This window comes from Pelodiscus sinensis, chromosome 1 (genome assembly GCF_052426305.1).
Source record: "Pelodiscus sinensis isolate ZL-2025 chromosome 1, ASM5242630v1, whole genome shotgun sequence".
NCBI classification, from domain to species: Eukaryota; Metazoa; Chordata; order Testudines; family Trionychidae; genus Pelodiscus; species Pelodiscus sinensis.
The window spans coordinates 134,846,513-134,864,935 of NC_143052.1; the positions used below are offsets into that span (position 1 = coordinate 134,846,513).

Below are 18,423 nucleotides of genomic sequence, written 5' to 3' on the forward strand. Positions count from 1 at the left end.
TAGTTGCTCTGAGTCGTCTGCTTTTCAATCCTCATCACCCCCTGCTGGCAGAGTGGAATAACAGGGAGCTCCCTAACCTCAGCATCTGTCTGTTGGGAGAGTCTAGGAGGGCTATACCGGCTGGGAAGATGCTCTGCAAGGACTGGCTCTCCTTGCCTAGCGCTGTATTTTCTCGGTATAAATGCACGTTCAAGTCTGCATATATCTGAGGTGTATGGGATGAGATCCACTTCTAAGCTCTCACAAAGAAAGGCAACATGGAGAGTATGAAGCCCAGGGGAGGGCTTAGGAATGTTATGTGCTCAAATAGCTAATGTTTGGAAGGTTTTTTTCATTTTAAGCATGATCACCAAACTCTTCCTCCAGCCTCACCCAATTAGTACAGTTTGTGATGTCTTACATTGGACCAGTCTTACGTTAGCATTGACTAGGCTTTATTCAGCAGTACCACATGACTTACATTTTGAAAATGAACAAAGACAGGGCTTCCTTACATTATAGATAATTTATTTAAATGTTATCTTCAGAAATGACACAGAAAGTAAAGCCTAGAAATTTTTCAAGACAAAAATAAACCAGAGAAATAATCCCAGAGAATAAATCCTCTCTATAGTCGCTATATATGTAAATGAATCATGAATTTGTTCCTTATAAACTGCTTGCACAAGCAAACCATACAGGATTATGCTCATTTAGTGAAACAGCACTGGGTGCAGAATCAGCAAGATACGTTTGGGTGAAGTGTGAGGGGATACACTGGTACACTGGGTCACAGAGGTGAACATGACCAGTCACTAGCCAACATTAAGCATTTAAACATGATTCACTTTTCAAAAGGCTACCAACAGGGAAGGAAATGGCTATGAGTAACTAAATCAAACTGAAATGATTAAATACACTGGTGTTCTATCAACATCCCTTTCCCATGACAATCTGGTCCAATACACTCGTGGCTTCCAGATGCTGATTGGTTGCGGGGCCAGGACGCTGGTGCTTTCAGGGATAGGCTGCTGTGAGTGCTCTTTTCTGTTGATCGTCTTCTACACATAGGCTGAAAATTGGAGTCTGGTTCTCATCTGTTGAAATCGCTAAGCAAGAGGGCATGTTCTGGTGAGAAAAGCAAGAGCTGGCGTTAATTTCTTTTCTGGTTGTTGGCAGCTGAACATTTTCACTCTAGACTCACTCTGGGATTTAATGGACATGGCAAGAATCTCGTACAGAACAGGGCAAATTACAAAGGGGTTTCCAGGAAATTTGGGGCTCCAGCTGATGCTCTTGAACTCTAGCACCACTTCCTGCTCCCCCACGCCCCCAACCCTCAGCCATGTTCCTCCTCCCTGCTCCTTGACTCCCTCCCAGAGACCAGGCCACAGTGACACTGGAAGGTGGAGCTGAAGTAGGAAGACTGAATTCCTCTCCCTCTCCTCCATGCTGAGGGAGGTGATTGGCTCTGCAGAACTGGCCCCAGCTCCTGTTGCCCACCTCTCACGGACCAGTCCCAAGCCACTCTCCCCAGCCCCCACCTCTCCCTTGCAGAGTTGGCTTGAGCTCCCTCCCCGACTCACCCCCATCCTGAGCTCTTCTTTGGCAAAACCGGGCATTTTCCCATTTGCACTTGGCAGCTGCTGCTCAGTTGACAAGAGCAAAGATGACAAACGCCCAGTTCTGCCCAAAGCGTTGGGATCTTCGGGGCCAAAAGGGGACATAGGGTTACCATGGGCCAGGGCTCCTCGCACTTTTGCAGTCACAGGAAGCAGGAGCAGGGAACCATGACAGGACAAGGGGCCACAATCAGGAGAGGGGTTAGAGGTGTGGCAGGGGCTCAGCAGTACTGGGTGGTGCTCCCTGCCCATGCCCTGCGGGAGCTGACCCAGACCTGAGGCATAGCGAGGAGAGTAGAAGGGGGGGCAGTTGTCCCAGGGTGCCAAGCTAGGGGGGTGCTGGGTTGGGGGCAGAGTACACAGCCCATGCGTCATGGTGAGCCCAACGCTGGCGGGCCACATGCACCCTGTCTAATCAAGCCTCTGAGGCAGGGCTGGGCGGCAGGAACGGACACTTCAAAGGTAGGTTTACCTGTACCTCCGGTGTCTGGGTCTGCGGGAAGGGTGGGTGCATTGCATTAGAGCGGGGGAGGGGGGGGGACAGGGCTGGGGGTGCCTGGCTCTGGGGGAGGGGTGGGTGCATTGGGGGTACTTACAATGTTTTTAAAGGGGTACTTTATAAAAAAAAGTTTGAGAAACACTGCTCTATATCATTCCTTTTGGCCTCCCTGTTTCCTTTCTCCTTTGGTGAGTTGGGCAGGTAGCAGTTTTGCTAAAAATATATCAGACATGTGCACACAGTCCCTGCTCTACCTCAGCTGGTGCTGGATAATCAGGGCCCCAATTCTAAAGGAGATGGCATTACTGAAGTGATTGATACCCCCATGTTTTGTTGTGGCTTTTCCAAAGAAAATGCTGGTGTTTTCTATAGGTCATCCACATCTCCCAGTCATAGCAGAGACTTGGGATTAACACAGTTTTGTCAGCTAAAAGTCTTATTTGTGTTCAGATGTTGTGATTGTGAACACCTGGCGAGGCAGTCTGCCAAAGGCAAGGCTGGCCTTGAATTTTGACATCTATGGCTTCAGTTGAATGGCTTGTGTGAAATTTGGAAGAGCAGCTCAGAGAGACCTCTCTCCTTTACTTCAGGATAGAATCTCACGGCAGCCTGAAGGAAAAAGTCCTCATGGCAGACAGAAAGTGCAACCTCAGCTTTATTGCTTCAAGTGCCTTCAAAAAAGTGAGGGCAATTCTTGTGCTGTGTGTTAGTTTTATTTAAAAGTTTTTCTGTGTGTTATTTTAACATGTAAATTAATCTCTTACATTCATAACTGTGATGTAGTTTATTACTGTGCGATAGTATGAAAACCAACTAGGTTAACTAGGTAAGTAACTAGGCAGTTAGGAAGCATTATAGATTGTTTACAATAAATCTGATACGCTCAAAATGTTTCCTTTTATTCATTAAAGCAATGAGGGTACGTCTACACTACAGCGCTAGTTCGAACTAACTTAGTTCGAATTAGTTAATTCGAACTAAGCTAGTTCGAACTAGCGCATCTAGAACTAAAAACTAGTTCGAACTAGCGTTTTGCTAGTTCGAACTAGCGCGTCCACACTGATTGGACGCAGGGGGGCATTTAAGGGCAGCTGAAACCGGTTCTGGCAGGGCATCAGGTCAGCAGTTGCTTTGTGTGGCTGCTGTCTGAGGCTATCTGAGGCTCGTGCTTAAAGGGACCCCCCCTGGACAGCCGGTTCTCAGCTTTTCCTGCTTGCTTGCCAACCTCGCCGAGGGACAGCAAAGCGTCGGTCTCTGTGCCCGTCTGTGTCGGTGCTTCCCTTCGGGGGGGCCGCCGCAGGTGGCAACATGGAGCCACGGCTCGCCCTGCACCTTCTGGTGCACGTTCTGGACTTGCTGCTGCAAGCCTGCCAGCAATGGCTCGAGGCTGCCTGGCACCACCTGGGGAACGTCAGCCCCCTGCCTCTCCGCCTGGCCGCCCTGGGGGCCGTGGAGGAGCCGCGGCGGCGCCCCGGCACCGGCGTGCCCCGCCGCATCTGGCGTCTGGACACCAGCAGCGACTGGTGGGACCGCATCGTCCTGGAGCGCTGGGACGACCGACAGTGGACCCAGAACTTTAGGATGAGGAGGGACACCTTCCTGGAGCTCTGCGAGTGGCTCGCCCCTGCCCTGCAAAGAAGGGACACTCGCATGAGGCCCGCCATCCCCCTCCAGAAGCGGGTGGCCATCGCCCTCTGGAAGCTCTCCACGCCGGACAGCTACCGATCCGTCGGGAACCAGTTCGGCGTGGGGAGATCCACTGTCGGAGCAGTGCTCATGCAGGTACGGCGCTCGTCGGCCACCGAGCCGGGGGGCAGGGGGGCTGCGAGGAGGGGATGGGCCGCCCCAGGGACAAAGGGGGGGGCGGGAGGAGGCGAAAGCGCCCCGCACCGGAGGGGTCGGGCTGTCCCGGCCGTACTACACACCGCCAGGGGGGTTGCTTCCGGGAGTGGGGCGCGGGGCACTGCCAGGGCACGCACGCTCCCAGCCACCCGGGCGCCCCACTGATTGACGCTTTGCTGTGTCTCTCTCCGCAGGTGGTCAAGGCCATCAACCGGGTGCTGCTCCGCAGGGTGGTCCGCCTCGCCGACCCGGATGCCGTCATCCGGGGATTCGGCGCCCTCGGCTTCCCCAACTGCGGGGGGGCCATCGACGGGACGCACATCCCCATCCGTGCCCCGGAACACCAGGCGTCCCGGTACGTGAACCGCAAGGGGTACTTCTCCGTCATCCTGCAGGCCGTATGTGACCACCGGGGACAGTTGACGGACATAAATGTGGGCTGGTCCGGCAAAGCACACGACGCCCGGGTGTACCGGAACTCCTCCGTGTGCCAGCGGCTGCAGGACGGGACCTTCTTCCCCGACCGCCACATCAGGGTCGGGGACGTGGACATGCCCGTCTGCCTGGTGGGGGATGCCGCCTACCCACTGCAGCCCTGGCTCATGAAGCCCTACACGGGACACCTCAATCCCTCCCGCCAGGCCTTCAATAACAGGCTGAGCAGGGCCCGCATCGTGGTGGAGGGGGCCTTCGGGCGACTGAAAGCCCGCTTTCGATGCCTCCTCACCCGTCTGGACCTGGCCGAGCACAACATCCCTCCCGTGGTGGCGGCATGTTGTGTGCTCCACAATTTGTGTGAGCGGAAGGGGGAGGCTTTCTTGCCAGCCTGGATGGCTGAGGCTGACCGCATGGCTGGACACTACGGTCAGCCCCGCACCGCCGCCGTCCGGGAAGCCCAGCGGGGGGCCATCCGGATCCGGGAAGCCCTGCGGGAGAGCTTCCAGGTGGAGGAGGAGGAGGACTGACCTCTCCCTGCATGCCCCACCGGGGCCTTCTTCCACCCTACCCCCCCCCTTCCCCTTTCCCCTCCCTAGCTACTGTACAATAAAGACACCTGTTTTTCAAACAAAAACGTCTGTTTATTTCAGAGAACTGGGGTGGGGGAGGGAGGAATGAAGGTGGGAGAAGGGAGGGGGAAACCTGGGACGAGGGAGCTGGAAGGGGAGGGGAGGGAAGGGAGGAAGGGAAAGGAAAGCTCAGGGGTGGGAGTCTGGGTGCCTCTCCCGTCTCGCCACACTGCGGGTCCGGGGGCGTCGGTGGGGAATGGTTGTGGAGGGGGGGGCAGAGAGGACAGGGGGTGTGGAGGAAGCAGGAGCGGAAGCAGGAGGAGCAGGAGGAGCAGGAGGAGCAAGAGGGGGAGCAAGAGGGGGAGCAGGAGGAGCAAGAGGGGGAGCAAGAGGGGGAGCAGGGGGAGCAAGAGGGGGAGCAAGAGGGGGAGCAGGGGGAGGAGGAAATGGAAAGCGGTCTAGCAGGCTCTGGAGGTGGCCTCGCAGGGCACGGCCCTGCTCCTCCAGGGCCTCCAGACTCCTCTGGCGCAGCCTGAGGTCCTCCTGGACCCAGTGGTCCTGGAGACGGAGCTGTCGGTCCAGGAACCGGAGATGCCGCCTCTGGTAGTCCTCCTGGTTCCTGGCTGTCCTGCTTGCCCGGGCGCGGGCGGCTGCTGCAGGCGGTGTGGTGCGCCCTGCAGTCCCCGGTGCTGCAGCTGTGGTGCAAGAAGACCAGCGGTCAATTACCCCAGGGGCCCAGGTGTGTGAAACCCAGCTCCCCTCTGCAAGGCCAGGGCCCCTGCAGGATCCCCAGCTGCTGCTCCGTGGTGGGCAAGGCCCAGGCGCACGGTCCCGGGGCTCCCTCTCGCCCCAGCCCCCCGTACACATAAGGGGAACACGAGGGTACTCACAGGTGGACGCCTCCCCGGCCTCTGATGATGCAGGCGAGCGGCTCTGTGGGGTGCCTCGGGGGTCCCGGGTCCTGGGAAGGCTGGCAGCAGGCTCCTGGCTCTCAGAGCCCTCTTGCTCCTCCTCGGTGTCCAGGAGCGGTCCCTCTGCCCCGGGGTCAATCACGTCCCGGGGGGCAGGGACGGCATGAGGCCCCAGGATGCGGTCCAGGGCATGGAAGTGGGGGCAGGCCTCCGGGTCAGCCCCTGGCAGGCAGGCCCGGGAGTAGGACTGCCGCAAGTCTTTAATCTTGCAGCGCACCTGCTCCCGGCTGCGCTGGTGGCCCCTGGCGGCCAGGCTGGCAGCCATGCGTCCATAGACGGCCGCGTTCCGGTGGCTAGTGCGGAGATCGTGGACATTTGAGGCTTCCCCCCAAACCTCGATGAGGTCCACGATCTCCGCACTTGACCAGGCGGGCGCCCGCCTTGTGCGCCCCCGGGCAGGCTCCCGGGAGCCGCCAGGCTGGTCGTGGGGAGCAGTGGAGGGCTGGGAGCCCTCGGATGGCTGGCTCATGGTGTGGCAGGTGCAGGCTGTGCAGGCACGGGTGCTGGCAGCCTTGCAACTGGCACAAAGTGAGTAGCCAGCCCGTGGCCCTTTAAGGGCTCCGGGGCCGGGAGGGGGGCAATAGAGTTTCCCTGGTGTTGGCCAGAGTGGCCACCAGGGAAACCTGGGAAGCCTTAGCCTCCCACTAGTTCGAACTAAAGGGCTACACAGCCCTTAGTTCGAACTAGCTAGTTCGAACTAGGCGTTAGTCCTCGTAAAATGAGGTTTACCTAGTTCGAACTAAGCGCTCCGTTAGTTCGAATTAAGTTCGAACTAACGGAGCGCTAGTGTAGCGCATAGGAAAGTTAGTTCGAACTAACGTCCGTTAGTTCGAACTAACTTTCTAGTGTAGACATACCCTGAGTTACTCATCTGCTATAACAGTGGTTTTAAATGCTTGATTGAAATATAGTGATTAAATTCATACTTAGGTTGTGTAACATTTATTTCTCTTGTGTATTATAATACTTACATATTGTAAGCATTTGACATTTTTTATGTAAAAGACATGATCCTAATGAGAACGGGATACAAACAAATTAAAAGGAAAAAATTATTTAACAGAATGTAAAACACAAAAACTATGATTGATATTTGTCTGTAATTATGATCTACTAACTGATCCCAGTATCAGTGGATATTAGAAGTATTTTGTTCTTTTTTAAATGTATGTTTTTATTTTTTGCTGACAGAAATAAATCTACTATATAAAGGAGAATATTTGTATGTTTGTGCTCTAATAACTTGGACAATATAAGAGCTACTGCAACCAAACTTTGCATGGGATAACCTTTCCTCCAGGAGAAGGTTTTAAGGTACTGTGGGAGGGTGTGATAGGGGCCTCACTCCCACCCTCCCCCGAAACTAGCTTTGGTGGCGGCAATGCACTCCCAGGCTGCCACTGTTCTGGGCCTGTGGCACTTGTGCAGAGGTGGCATGTGGAGGACCACCCTCACTGAGCAGGCGCGCCTTAGCTGGCGTGCAAACTGGTGCGCAAGTGGACCCGGGGAGAGCAGGGGCGCTGGCAGGGATGCCAGGGTGGAAAAGGGCGCTGATGGTTAAAACCGGCACCAGGCCAGTCACAAAGGGGGGAGAGAGAGAAGGAGGAAGGGAGAGTGGGGTCGGCTCTTTTGCACACTGCCACCCCCTTTCCCGCCACCTCCCTAACTGCTGGCCTGTGCCTCACCCTTCCCCTGCCACCTCTTTAAATGTCAGCCTGTGCCCCACATGGACAGCACCCTGATCCGCCCTGCCCCACCCTTCACCTGCCACCTCCCTAGCCAGACTGTGTCCCACACGAGACAGAGAATCTGATTTTCTTCCACCACATCTGTCCAAGTACCACCCTATCTAATATATATAGGAAAATATTTGTAAGTTTGTGTGCTAATAACTTGGACACTATGGGTACGTCTAAACTACATGGCTCCGTCGACAGAGCCATGTAGATTAGTTTACTTGAAAAAGGGAAATGAAGTGGCAATTTAAATAATCGCCGCTTCATTTAAATCAAAATGGCTTTGGGTTACAGGATCTGCCGACAAAGGGCTCTGGGGTCGGCAGATCCCCGTCTAGGCTGCTGCGCTTTGCCAACAAACAGCTGATCAGCACAACACGGTGGCCATTTTTATTTAAATGAAGCGGCAATTATTTAAATCGATGCTTCATTTCCCTTTGTTGTCCTGCCTCATCTACATGGCTCTGTCGACAGAACCATGTAGTCTAGTCACACCCTAGAAGAGATACCACATTCAAACTTTGCATGGGATAACCTTTTATCCAGGATAAGGTTTTAAGGTACTTTTGGACCTGATCTGGGTCCCGCTCTGTCCCCCCGCAACATCTGCGGCCCCGGGCATGAGCTGGGGGGCCCCTCCCTCATGTGGCCTCCCGGGACTCATCCCCTCCCCCCGCAAGGTTACATAACCGACCCTCTTCCCCTCCGCCTCCCGCTGGTACTCAGTACCCCCACCCCTATGGGCACAATGGCTTGGGCACCTGCCCTGCTCCCCATGGCACCTGAAGCCCCGGGCACGAGCTGGGGCACCCCTCCCGCGTGTAACCTCTCCTCCACCTGGGGTCGCTCCCCACCTGCCACCCCCCCCTCCAGAAACCAAAACCAAAGCCGGCCAGCCTTTCTGCTCTACTTGCTGGGCTTATCCGAGCAGAAGAAATCCGTGTGCCTGCTGCAGAGCAGGGAGGAGGGGCCGGGTTTGGTCTCTAAGAAAACAAATAATTATTTTAAGAATCCAAGCTCAGGAACTTCACTGTGTCTCTGTTCAAGGCTGAGTTGATAATACTTTTTGGCTTGCTTTCAGATCCAAAGTTGTATGATCCAAAGCTGCTTGTCTATTTCAAAGGAATATAAAACCCACTGTCCCCATAAGTAATCCTGTAACATTGTATATGATTATTTTCAGGAAAAGAGAACCTTTTTGCTCACTGGAACAGTAACTGGCAAACACATAGTACTAAGGAAATTTTCTATAGTAATAAAGCCTCTCAGTACTACCCGTGAATAATTTGAAGCTTCACACGTTAAAACCGTGATCTGCGGTACAAGAGGGAAACTGAGGCATGCCACCTTTAACTTAATAATTGAACAATGAAGTAACTCATCCAAACCCTTTGAAACTGGTTTACAAAATAAAAGCATACCATTGCGTAACATCAGGCTGATAAAAAAAAACTGTGTGTAGAAAATTGTTTTTTTTTCCTGAAAGGCTATTTTAAGTAAGGTAGAAGCATGAGTTTAAACAAAGCATGAGTTTAAACTCCAGTCAAAATTAATAATTGGGCCCAATCAATTGGCAACTCTGGGTATGTCTACACTACCCCGCTAGTGCGAACTAGCGGGGTAATGTATGCATACCGAACGTGCAAATGAAGCCCGGGATTTGAATTTCCCGGGCTTTATTTGCATAAGCCGGCCGGTGCCATTTTTAAATGGCCAAGGCGTACAGATAGTTCGGAATGGCTTGCTAGTCCGAACTATCTAGTCCGTGCCGCGTGTAGCCGCGCGGCATGGGGTTCGAACAAGCCGGCATTTAAAAATGGCGCCGGCCGGCTTATGCAAATAAAGCCCGGGAAATTCAAATCCCGGGCTTCATTTGCACGTTCGGTATGCATACATTACCCCGCTAGTTCGCACTAGCGGGGTAGTGTAGACATACCCTCTGATTTTAGTGAAAGGGTAATAGCATGGTAATTGTTTAAGCTAGGGGAATGTTAACAACGTCTCCACAGGTGAACAAAAAAGGAAGGTAGCCTTAAGGCTGTTCCTGCTCCTGCTACTCCTATGGAGCTTGAAGGAAGGGAGCAAGAAGTATGCCATGTGAAAAGGAGGACTCTGAGTGGGGTACCAATCCCCCTCCACTGGGTTCACTTTGCTTTAATTGCCACACTAAAGAAATATTTAGCTTTTGCAGCTTGCACACTAACCATGAAAGTGGTTTGGCCAGAGATAACAAGAAATCTGTAAGTAAAACAACACAGGCAAGTGGGACATCAGAATATTTGAATAAAGCCCATGCACAGATGCCCACAACGATGAGGAAAGTAGTAACCCCACCATTTCAATAATAGCCACTTGCCCTGCTACTCACAGGTGCCTGATGCCTTAAAAGGCCTCAAGAATCATGGAATTACATGGGTTCCCATTAATAATTAAAACATCCTAGAACCATGATGTTCCCCCATACAATAAACAGTGACTCCAGTCAATGTAACCTGACTTCAAGTCACATACATAGGAGGACAAATACACACTAATAGCAGTGGGGAATACAAAGCCTTGGGCCTCATTCACACATAATTATTTTGCTTATTGTAACAACACAGACACTACGAGGACAAAGAATACACAGTCCTCCTTGTTAGAGTTTGTATGGGATATTGCGGGGAAAGAAGCTAACTCTAACATCAGGCCATTGAAGTTGGACCTACGGATTCCCACTGGAGCTTACCACTTAAAGCCCAGACAAAGGTAACCCCCGAGGTGTGGCACTCATTTGTTAAACAATGGCCATCGCTAACTTGCCCTCATTTGGATATTATTAACCAGATCTGCAAGGACAAAATAGAACCTCCCGAATGTGTGTCATGCCCCGAACAGACCCCTGTCCCAGAATCAGGGCTGGTAATGATAGGACCAGTGTTGCCAGTCCTCACCTTGTTGATGTTCCACACTTATTGGTCGAGGTCCTCATTGCCCTACAGGGTATAGACCAGCAGTGTACCAGATTGGATAATCAAATTGGCAAGCACCTGATTCGGCAACAACGGGCTTAGCAGATACCATTGCAGGCTGGTTTGGGCCTGGGAACTCTGTCAGTAATATCCAATGCCTGTGGAGGCCTAGATACCAGCCAAGCCAACCAATTAATCCTACACAGTTTGAAGGATTTGTCCAGCTCTGTGTACACTTCACTAGACATAACCAGATATTTGGACCAGAGACTAACTGGATTGTTAATTAATGAGACTAAATTAAAGGAATTAAAAGACCAGTGTTGGAGAATAGAGCAAGCTTTATCCACTACTATCCAGGGAATTGTAATTGATCTATTGGATGTCCGAGTTCATCCAGCCATTATGCAGGTGGTGAGTCCCCATCTTCCCTGTACTCATCCATGAGAGTGGGGAAGTAGAGAATCTATGTGGACCCAGAGGCCCACTTGGACAGGCCATAGTATAACCTTTTGCCTTTGCTCTCGTTTGCTGGAGAAAACTGCCCCAAACAAAGGAGGGAAAAACCAAAAATTCCTTTGTCCCAGTTTGAAATTCCTACCTATGTTCCTATTGGCCACTCCACCTGGCTAGGTAAGGGACATAGTTAACCCCCTAGTCCCCAGGCTGCTGGCTAACCCTCATGATCATGACATAGCTCCTCTGGGCATTCCTTACTAGCCAGAATGGTAACCTCCCTGCCTGTACCAAAGCAGGGGCATATAGTTAGAGTTGAGGGCATCGCTTATTCTGAAGGTGTGAGGGACTCCCTGGACCCCAGAGACTGTTGCACCCACTCTGATAAGGAAATCTTATGTACCTGCTGCCTATATAACATCATGACAACTCTGTCTAGGTTTGTCACAGCTTCTCTTGCAATTGCACAAAATAAATGGCCTCTGGCTTGTTGCTTACTAAACTCAGAGTGAGGACCGTGTTTTCTTCCACACCTCGATGTGTTACACTGCTGTGAAGCCAGCTGGCTGCTGTTCGTACTGTGAGTGGGGCTCTTCTGTGCCTGGTTCCAGCCATCGGCGTTAGATGTGAGCTCTGAGCTTTTGCTTGCCAAGGCAGGGCAGGTGGATCCCTGAGGCAACCTTACAAAGAGAAGTCCCCTTGCTACTGGCCGCATGACTATGTACTGTTCTCCTGGGGGCTGGCTGCTCAGACCTGGGGGGAGGAGGGTCCTGCTACTCTCAGAGGGTCAGGTGTGGGCCAGGAGCTATCAGCCCCCAGGGTCTGTGGCTCTGGGGGTCCCCTGGCTCAGGGTCCCCTCCTTTCCTAAATTTTCTAAATTTTCTTCCTCCAGTTTCTTGAGCAATGCTGGGTAAGTCCAGCTAGTAACAGATAAATAGTAACAAATGATTGGAGGGTGCAAATTTTGTCTTTGTCCCAGGGCACATAACACTCTTGCTACGCCTCTGACCCAGACCCTACTGCATCCCCCTGAGGATTCCTCCATGTCCCCCGAGGGTGGTGCGCCCCACAGTTTGGGGACTGCTGCACTAGCCTACAGTAAGAATCCTTTAGGGAGCCTGGGCAGCTGTGGGGAGACCCAGGTCCTCCACCTGTCCTGGGAGGAGGGTCGGGGTTTCTGAGAGCAGCCTGAGAGCAGCCCCCAGCCTATGGTCCTGCCACCACAGGATACACCACCCAGGGCAAGACAAAGGTCTGGGGCTCCCCAGAGCAGTTTGGGCTCCATGGGCAGGTCAGACCAAGGCCCAGTTTCTGGCCAGGTCAGAGGGGAAGGAGTTCAGAGAAGGGGAGGAGCAGGGGACTGGGACCCTGAGGCAAAGGTGGGGCCCACATCGTCTTTGTGCCCAAGGCCCCAGTAAATCTTAATCTGACTCCAGTTCTGCATGTGACTCTGGATCATTTCTTCATGCAAATGTCCCCTCCCGGAAGTTCTACTGACCTGAAGGATGGACTGGAGCTCGAGGGAATACAGCATAATCCAGGGAGCAAAGTGCCTGGGCCAATAATCTTCATCCTTGTCCTCATCACAGACAAAGGTTCTCCAGCAGTAGCTATAAACTGGGGAAATGGAACCATTCAGACACGTGCGGAGGGAAACGTCAGTGCACTCAGTGTCCTCACGGCTCAGTCAGTCTCAAGGGAGCAAGACCAATGTGAGCCACGCGCAACGATTCCTCTGGGTCTCCCTTGGGCAGTGCCAGCTCAGGACACGACAGGTTTGGGCCTCATGATCTCTTGGCCTGTTCCTCCTTTCTGTCCAGGGAAGGCCTCATTACACCAGCCCTGCAAAATCTCATTTAGCTGGGATAAGCCCACTCTGTTTGCAGCAGAGACTAAAATATCGTCTGTTTCTTCAGGATGGGCAGAAGTAGCACTGGCTGAGCTGATTTACTCTCGGGTCAGATTAACCAAAACTGCAAAGGCTGCCCCGACCTTTAACTACAAGGCTTTGTTCTCCAATGGAGCTGCAAGATGGCAGGTGGGCTGCGCCGGACGCCGCTGCTCTTCCCTGCTTACGCCCTGAATGGGCCAATAGAGACAGTGGCAGAGCCGGGCCAGCCCTACCCACGAAACATGGCTCGCCAGTGGCCCACTCTGATTTCCACCGCCTCTGGCAGTCAAAGGGGCTTGTCTCTTCCTGGCAGACTTGCGCCTCAGCCTCTCTGCTGAGACAAGGTGGTCAGCTCAGAGTCCCACTGCAATATCACCCAAGACTTGGAGCCTGCTTGGAACCACTGACCTAGAAGAGAAAAACTCCTTAATCCATTCTACAACCTCAGTGGAGCCATCTGTGACCAGGGCTGAACTGGAACCAGAGACTTAGAGGAAAAATGCCCCATGTTCCATCTCTATCCCATCCTGTCCCCCAAACTCCATGTGTCATTACCTGGGAGGTCCATGATTCGGATGGTCACTCCAATGTTCACCAGGCTCCGTAGACCCTGGCGATTATTTTCTTCTTTGTGCCAGTAGATCCGTGCTACATAAATGACCAGATTGACATTAGGCTGTTCCTTCAGGAAATCCCTGATTGCCTTGCAGCATTCCCCACAGGGACTCCAGGACATGTACCAGGTCAGGGAGCAGTGGTCAGACGGATCATATCTTTGCCTATGAAAGACATCTTCCAGGAAGTAGATTTCAGCATGCTCGGTGCGGGTGCTATGACAACATCTCTGCGTAAGCTTTCTGCTATTGCTCCACTTGACTTCATAGAGCAGGTATTGCACCCTTCGAAGGACGCTTGGGTCATAACTGTCTATATATGTTTCCTGCTCTATCTTCCCCCTGAAACATGAAAGAGATCCCAAGTAGTCACTGACCACAGCTTTGTCTTTGATAGCTCACCAGTCACGGCCAGTTCCAAATGATAGCTATGGAGCTGCGTGACAGGTAGATTGAAAGTGGAAAACACAGAAGGGTAGAGGGAGACTAAGAGAACAAGGGGGGAAGAGAGAGAGGCAGGGAGATGAAGAGTTAAATCTGACATTCCAGTGATGAGCAGGGATCAAGTTCTGAATCTTCCCAGCTCCCTCTTAGACTGTACATCTTGTGCAACTGGATACAGTGCTTCCATTCTCACCCCTGTGTGATGCCTCTCGACACATGAGCTGTAGGAAAGAGAACAGAGTTACCCAGTGCGCAGAGTGAGACACAGGACAAGTCATGAATGGCCTCGAAGATAAAGTGGTGGGGTGAGTGCCAGCATGCTGTAGGGGATTTGCCTAGGGAAGGCAGGCTGGTGGGTTCAAATCCACCCAGGAGTGAAGGGACATGCAGCAGCCAGGCTGCTGGGGTAGAGATGGGATAAAGGATGCCCTGAAGGTAATGTGGTGGGGTCGGTTCCTTTGAGGCTAGGGCTTTTGCCTTGGGAGGGCAGAGCCTTGGGTTCAAGACCTTCCTACCCCCACCCCAGAGTGAAGGGACAAGCAACACTCAGGCTGACCTGGAGGGAGGCAGGACAAGTGATGCCCTGGTGGTGAGGTGGGTTCTGGCATGGCTAGGAGATAGGGCATTCACCTGGGGAAGGAAGGGCGTTGGGTTCAAGAACTACCTGTCCCCCTAGCCATGCTGGGACAGATCAAAGGTCCTGCTATCTTGCCTTCCAGCAGTGGCCATAGGCCAGATGCCCCAGGGAGTGAACACAACAGGGAATCATCACATGATCTCTCTCCTGTCACTCATTTCCAGTCTCTGACAAACAGAGGCTAGGGACACCATTCCTACCCATCCTGACTAATAAGTATTGATGAATCTAACCACCATGGATGCAGGCCAGCCCACAAGGGGGGATGTGAAGGGTGTCAAAGCACTTCCATGGTCCCCCAAGTAAGCATGCCCTGACAAGGCAGGAGGAAGGCAGTAGCAGTGTACTGCCTGATCCTCCCTTTCCCATGCACTGACTGGCTGGGGCTGATTTTCCTGCTTACTTGGAGGACCATGAGGGGTGCATTCACACCCTTGTGGTCCACATTTACACACACACACAGAAATTCATGCATATGGGCCTGGAATGCATCTAGTTCTTTTTTGACTCCTCCGCCCCCTCCCCCCCCCCCATTGGGGGAGGGATAGCTCAGTGGTTTGAGCATTGACCTGCTAAACCCAGGGTTGTGAGTTTAATCCTCATGGAAGCTATTTGGGGTAAAAATTTGTCAGGGATGGTACTTGGTCCTGCTGTAAATGCAGGGGACTGGACTTGGTGACCTTTCAAGGTCCCTTCCAGTTCAAGGAAATAGGCAATCTCCATTAATTTAATTTAAAGTCTTGGTCTTCCAATGTACCCTCCCTGGAACCACATGTTCATACAATTCTTCATTCTCAGTGGACAATTCCTATTCAATATTGCTGATTATTGAAGCTCCTTGCAAATGTGCAGTGTCCTGAGGAACTTAGAAGTGATATGGTATCATCCTGGTCCCAAATATAGCCATTAAGTTTATTATGTGCACATGTTACAGCCAACACCCAGGCCACTCCAGTGGAAGGTGGGATAAGGGACACCCTAAAGGTAACCTGGTGGGTTCCAACCTGGGCTGGGGATTAGTGCATTTTCCTGCAGAGAGCAGGGTGGTCAGTTCAAGTCTTGCTGAACAAAGGGACATGTCACACCCAGGCTGCCTGGGTGGAAGGCAGCATAAGGGACACCCTAAAGGTAAGACAGGGGTGCATTCTAGCATGGCCCAGAGGATAGGGCATTCATCTGGGAAGGGCAGGGTGGTGGCATCAAGTCACACACAAGCATCTATACAGACAGGAAAATAAGACCTATTTTAGGAAAGAAGAGCCAATGAGCTGTAATCACAAATTGTTGCTATAACTGTGATCACACACATAGGCTGTGTCTAGACTGGCCAATTTTTCTGGAAAATCAGCCACTTTTCCGGAAAAACTTGCCAGCTGTCTACACTGGCCGCTTGAATTTCCGCAAAAGCACTGACGATCTCATGTAAGAAATCAGTGCTTTTGGCGGAAATACTATGCTGCTCCCATTCGGGCAAAAGTCCCTTTTGCGCAAAACTTTTGTGCAAAAGGGCCAGTGTATACAGCCCAGATTTGTTTTCCGCAAAAAAGCCCCGATCGCAAAAATGGCGATCGGGGCTTTTTTGCGGAAAAGTGCATCTAGATTGGCACGGACGCTTTTCCACAAAAGCGCATCGTTATAATGCGAACTCCGTGCCAATCTAGACACTCTTTTCCAAAAATGCTTTTAATGGAAAACTTTTCTGTTAAAAGCATTTCTGGAAAATCATGCCAGTTTAGACGTAGCCATACAGTATTCTTGTAATACTCATGTAACAAAATCATTTTACTGTCAGTGAACTTGTTTTCCTTTGCTAAGTCAGAAACTAGAAACACATTTTAGATGTAAAACACATAGAAAGAACAACTCTAATGTGTTTACCATGTATGTATCTCTCATGTACAGAGCCACAATAGCTGTACAGATAGGCATACATATATATGCCCTACAGATGCAAACAGATATATTCACCCATACATTGATATAGACATCAACAAACATAAATTAACTAAAAATTGTATTCAAACATACACACACATATATGTATACTTGCAAACACATGAACACACACCCACATATTAATGGTACTACTTTACCTCTGTCCCAACCGGCAGCCATGGCTTTCACTAACCACAGCCTCCAAGGTTGTTTGTTTTATAGGTGCATTTCTTCCCTTTCAGTTTCTATTTTTCAGAATAGAAACATAAAAGCTTTTTGTAAATAGGAGACTCCCTGACATACTGGGAGACATAGATAGTGTGGAAGCCAGTTGTACACAGCCAGTGAGGCTAAGCTGAGCTCTAGACCTCATAACTGATACAAAATAGTTACATAATGTATTCTTACATTTGGTCATTTCAGATTTGCTTGCAAATTATTCAATTTGAAGAGCTATTTATAAGGACTTTGATATACATGCTGCTTGGAGAATAATAGCTTCTACACAGATGTTTTTAGTTGCTTTGTTTAATTGAAGTGTTCAAGCTAATTACAGAAACTGCTAGAAATTGTGTGCATTCAGTCAGATGACACAGGCATGGAAAGCCGGAAGGGGTGAGGACGGTGCCCCCTTTTAAGGAATATGAAGATACTCTTTTTCTAGCCTCTCGGAGATAAGTGGGGTACAAAACCCCTGATCACAAAAGCTGAGCCAGGATCCTCTTCTTTTAACCCTTCTCTTTTTTGAGAGCAAAATGTCAATTTTAAGCTCACACAAGAGATTCCAGCAGCATTCTTATAAAAAACTGATTCAGTGGCTTAACTCTCCAAAGTCTTCATGTAACTTTAAGGGAAACTGATGACTAAAAAAGTCAGTGTCATGTCCTTGCATGAGCATCAAGACAGTTAAGATGCAGTGCCTCCATTTCTTGTTTCTTTAGATTATGAAATTTAATCATGTTTGGAATAAATGTACTTGCTGCTCACCAACTTGAAACAGCCCTTTTATCCCACTGTGACAAATTGGACTTGTGATGGGCATGTGGAGCAGTGGTGGGAATGGAAGGGAGCTACATGATATTTAGTGAAGGGGAAGAAATATAACCTTTGCCACAAAACTGGCATTGCTCCATGCATGGTAAAGCAACCCAAGCCCAGAACTACCATTGAAATTTTCCCCGCCCTCAGAACACACAGATTGGAGGCACCATAGCGTCCATATGTGTACAGGTGCACATGTGTAGAAAGCAACCTACATATGGATCTTGTCAGCTGGCCTGAGCAACTGGGCAGAGAGTCTGTGATCTATTACTGGTTTAGGAGCAGCGCAAGAATCAAGGAAAAGGGGAAAGCAGAGGAGTATGGTCAGCCAGCTAGATGCCAGTGAAAAGAATGGAGGGGAATCGTATCCAACTGGTTACATTCCCATCCCTTGATAATTTGATCATAATGAGGATCGTCAGACAGCAGCCCCCCAAAAACTGCTGATGGAGTTTGGTGACCTGTTGAACCAACAATCTGGTATACTAGCTTAAGTATATAAATACAATGAAATATATACCAAGAATAAAACAACAATGGGGTGCATGAAAGCCATTAGAATTCCTGAGGCTTTGGTGGACCAGTCCTTGAAAATGTCCCACAAATAGTGCTTGGTTAGGTCAGAACTCTTGTATAAGAGTTGAAGTTGCATAGCTTAATTTGACATTTGCCCTGCTGTGTAGACATGCCCTTAGGGAAGAGTGTATTTCTAACATAGGGCAGATTGAATATTTAAACCAAGATGTGGGTTTGGTGCAGCTTGCACATAAGTAAATAAGGGTATGTCTACACTACAGC

General features: G+C 50.8%; 1 protein-coding gene across 3 annotated transcripts; it reads right to left on the minus strand.

The window, feature by feature from the left end:
• Positions 1–490: 490 nt before the first annotated feature.
• Positions 491–16,846, minus strand: LOC102452218 (C->U-editing enzyme APOBEC-1-like). 3 transcript variants are annotated; one of them, XM_089771624.1, is made up of 5 exons: positions 16,743–16,846; positions 14,111–14,233; positions 13,510–13,910; positions 12,562–12,680; positions 491–1,107 (listed from the first exon to the last, which is right to left on the minus strand). In XM_089771624.1, coding segments are annotated over exons 2-5 (633 nt in total). In that variant the 5' UTR covers positions 14,113–14,233; positions 16,743–16,846; the 3' UTR covers positions 491–996. The 3 variants fall into 3 exon arrangements, with proteins under 3 accessions (XP_089627750.1, XP_075758095.2, XP_075758112.2); XM_075901980.2 differs by having other exon boundaries at positions 14,206–14,233; positions 16,743–16,826; XM_075901997.2 differs by lacking the exon at positions 491–1,107 and adding an exon at positions 9,385–11,743 and having other exon boundaries at positions 14,206–14,233; positions 16,743–16,832.
• Between the last annotated feature and the right edge of the window lie 1,577 nt (positions 16,847–18,423).

What these genes read in the sequence shown, in the direction of transcription:
- LOC102452218 (XM_075901980.2), bottom strand. Translation starts at nt 16,764, where the DNA reads ATGGCTGCCGGTTGGGACAGAG. An exon ending in TCGAGAGGCATCACACAGGG is followed by an intron (nt 13,911 to 14,205) that starts GTGAGAATGGAA and finishes TTCATGTTTCAG; the next exon opens with GGGGAAGATAGAGCAGGAAA. An exon ending in CCGAATCATGGACCTCCCAG is followed by an intron (nt 12,681 to 13,509) that starts GTAATGACACAT and finishes CCATTTCCCCAG; the next exon opens with TTTATAGCTACTGCTGGAGA.